This window comes from Notothenia coriiceps, unplaced genomic scaffold (genome assembly GCF_000735185.1).
Source record: "Notothenia coriiceps isolate Sejong01 unplaced genomic scaffold, NC01 NC01_scaffold00024837, whole genome shotgun sequence".
In the NCBI taxonomy this organism is placed as follows: domain Eukaryota; kingdom Metazoa; phylum Chordata; class Actinopteri; order Perciformes; family Nototheniidae; genus Notothenia; species Notothenia coriiceps.
In genome coordinates this window covers 1-2,272 of record NW_011357538.1, presented here as the reverse complement: position 1 = coordinate 2,272, position 2,272 = coordinate 1, and the positions used below count along the sequence as shown (strand labels likewise).

At 41.2% G+C, this 2,272-nt stretch overlaps 1 protein-coding gene across 1 annotated transcript; it reads left to right on the top strand.

The window, feature by feature from the left end:
* Positions 1-848: 848 nt before the first annotated feature.
* On the top strand, positions 849-1,904 carry LOC104955837 (spectrin alpha chain, non-erythrocytic 1-like; the record flags this gene model as incomplete). The annotated part of the gene is made up of 2 exons (XM_010783227.1): positions 849-1,004; positions 1,687-1,904. Coding segments are annotated over 2 exons (374 nt in total), but the record flags the coding sequence as incomplete, so codon positions are not given.
* Between the last annotated feature and the right edge of the window lie 368 nt (positions 1,905-2,272).

Genomic DNA, 2,272 nt, shown 5'->3' with positions numbered 1-2,272 from the left:
GGGCTAAATTCCTTGATTATGCGTGCTAAAATCCTTGATTATGCGATTAAACATGCAGGGTTTTATGTGATTTTATGCGGTGAAATTGCGGGAAGTTAGGAAATATGCGAAAAGTTGCGAAATATGCTAAATATGCGGGGGAAAAGAATAACAATTTTTTTAAATATTGGGCTGTCTTATTTATTCTCTCTCACACACAACCTGCCACTAACGTTAAACCCCTTTCCTATACAATTAAACACATTCAATGTTTATTTATTGTAAAAGCAATTGGGCTATTTTAATCTCACACACACACACACCCACACACCCCCACACACACACACACACACACACACACACACACACACACACTTCTCCGCCTCATTCTGTTTTTATTTACTCGTTCGTTATCTGCAGCTTCAATCTTGTAGGCTACTCACTTCGTTTCTTGTAGCCCTCCAAAGGGTTTTGGAGGATGATGCCTCGGGGAACGTGAGTTGTTTTGGCTTTCTTGTCCGCAGCAGCAGAAAGCATTTTCGAATGTTTGAATGAATCAAAGTGGGTCGTCACCGTCGACTTTCTCTTATGCTCCAACACACAGTTGCACGGGGTGCAGAATAGTTTCCCCCCACTTTCGTGAAAGACATCGGGGTACTGCTTTGCCCGGTCTTTAGCAGAAATGTTCGTCGCGTCATCATCATCATCATCACTACTACTTTGTGTGAAAAATGCGGGGATTATGCGCCGTTTTGAAAATCTGCGCCATTTTGCTGATTATGCGGTAAATTATGCGATCCCATAATCGAGTTTTCCTGGAGGGTCTATACTGTACTGTGTTTTATTGTATTGTGTCCCGTGTCCTCCAGAGTCTGCAGGCAGCGCGGGAAGTTCATCAGTTTAATCACGACGTGGACGAGCTGAAGGGCTGGATGGCGGAGAAAGAGGCGGTGCTGGAGGCGGAGGATCAGGAGCACGACCTGCACTCCATCCAGACTCTGCTGAGGCAGCACGAGGCGCTGGAGGTGAGAAAGATTTTTCTGTTGATGTTTACATAAAGTACCAACTTTTCTGATTAGTTTTGGGAAAGTTTGATGTGTCCTTCACATTATGCTGCATCGGTAAGAGATGAATATTGCTTTTAGAGCCATAAATACGTGTGTGTTTTTTATAGTTATATTTGGTTTGACCATTGGTGGAATATTTATTGGAATAACATTTGACTTTAGTACAACAACACACTGGTGTAGAAATACTCAGTAAAAAGTCAATGTTTTGCACTCAAATTGCATCTGAAGTAAAAGTACTAAAGTATTTGCAATGACACATACCAAAGGCAAGTACAAATTATACAGAAAGCCTTTTTTCAAATAGTATATTATTACATTTGAGTTAGTAAAGATTTAGTTTAATTTTATATACTGCTGGAAATGTCCCGATGAGGATTAATGCAGTTTTTCTTATACATCCATTTTGTATCTGTAGAGTTCAATAAATGTACTTCAGCAAAAAGAACAATATTTGCATCTGAAATGAACCGTAAGAAAAGTTTGAACTAGCAGAAAATGGAAAACGCTGTTACCAGATTTGTGTAATAGTTTGTCTAGCTGTACTGTAAGTACGATTATAAATCTTGTTGGTGTATTTTTTACTCTTAACGACATCAGTTAACCTGGTTGTTGTTGTTGTTGTTGTTTGTGCCATCAGAGGGACCTGGCTTTGATCTCAGAGGAGGTGAAGAAGAGTGAAGACGAAGGTCGAGCTCTGAGCCGCCGGCAGCCTCCGGTCCGATCCGCGGTGACTCAGAGGCTGGAGGAACTGGAGGTTTTCTGGAGAAACGTCCAGGAGAAAGCCTCCCAACGCAGAGCCAGGCTGGGCCAGGCCGAAGACGTTCAGAAATACTTATCCCTCTGCAGCGAGCTCATGTAGGTCCATTCAAAATGAAAGTTGTTAGCTCATGTAGGTCCATTTAAAATGAAAGTTGTTAGCTCATGTAGGTCCATTTAAAATGAAAGTTGTTAGCTCATGTAGGTCCATTTAAAATGAAAGTTGTTAGCTCATGTACGTCCATTAAAAATGAAAGTTGTTAGCTCATGTAGGTCCATTTAAAATGAAAGTTGTTAGCTCGTATGTACCCGAGTTCCCATCAACAAAAACACGTGGGTTTGCTATCCTGGCTCCAAAATGGTGGAATGAGCTCCCCATTGAAATCAGGACAGCAGAAAGCTTACACATCTTCTTCAGACTGAAAACTCATCTCTTTAGACTCCACTTCGAGCGATAGAATTACTAA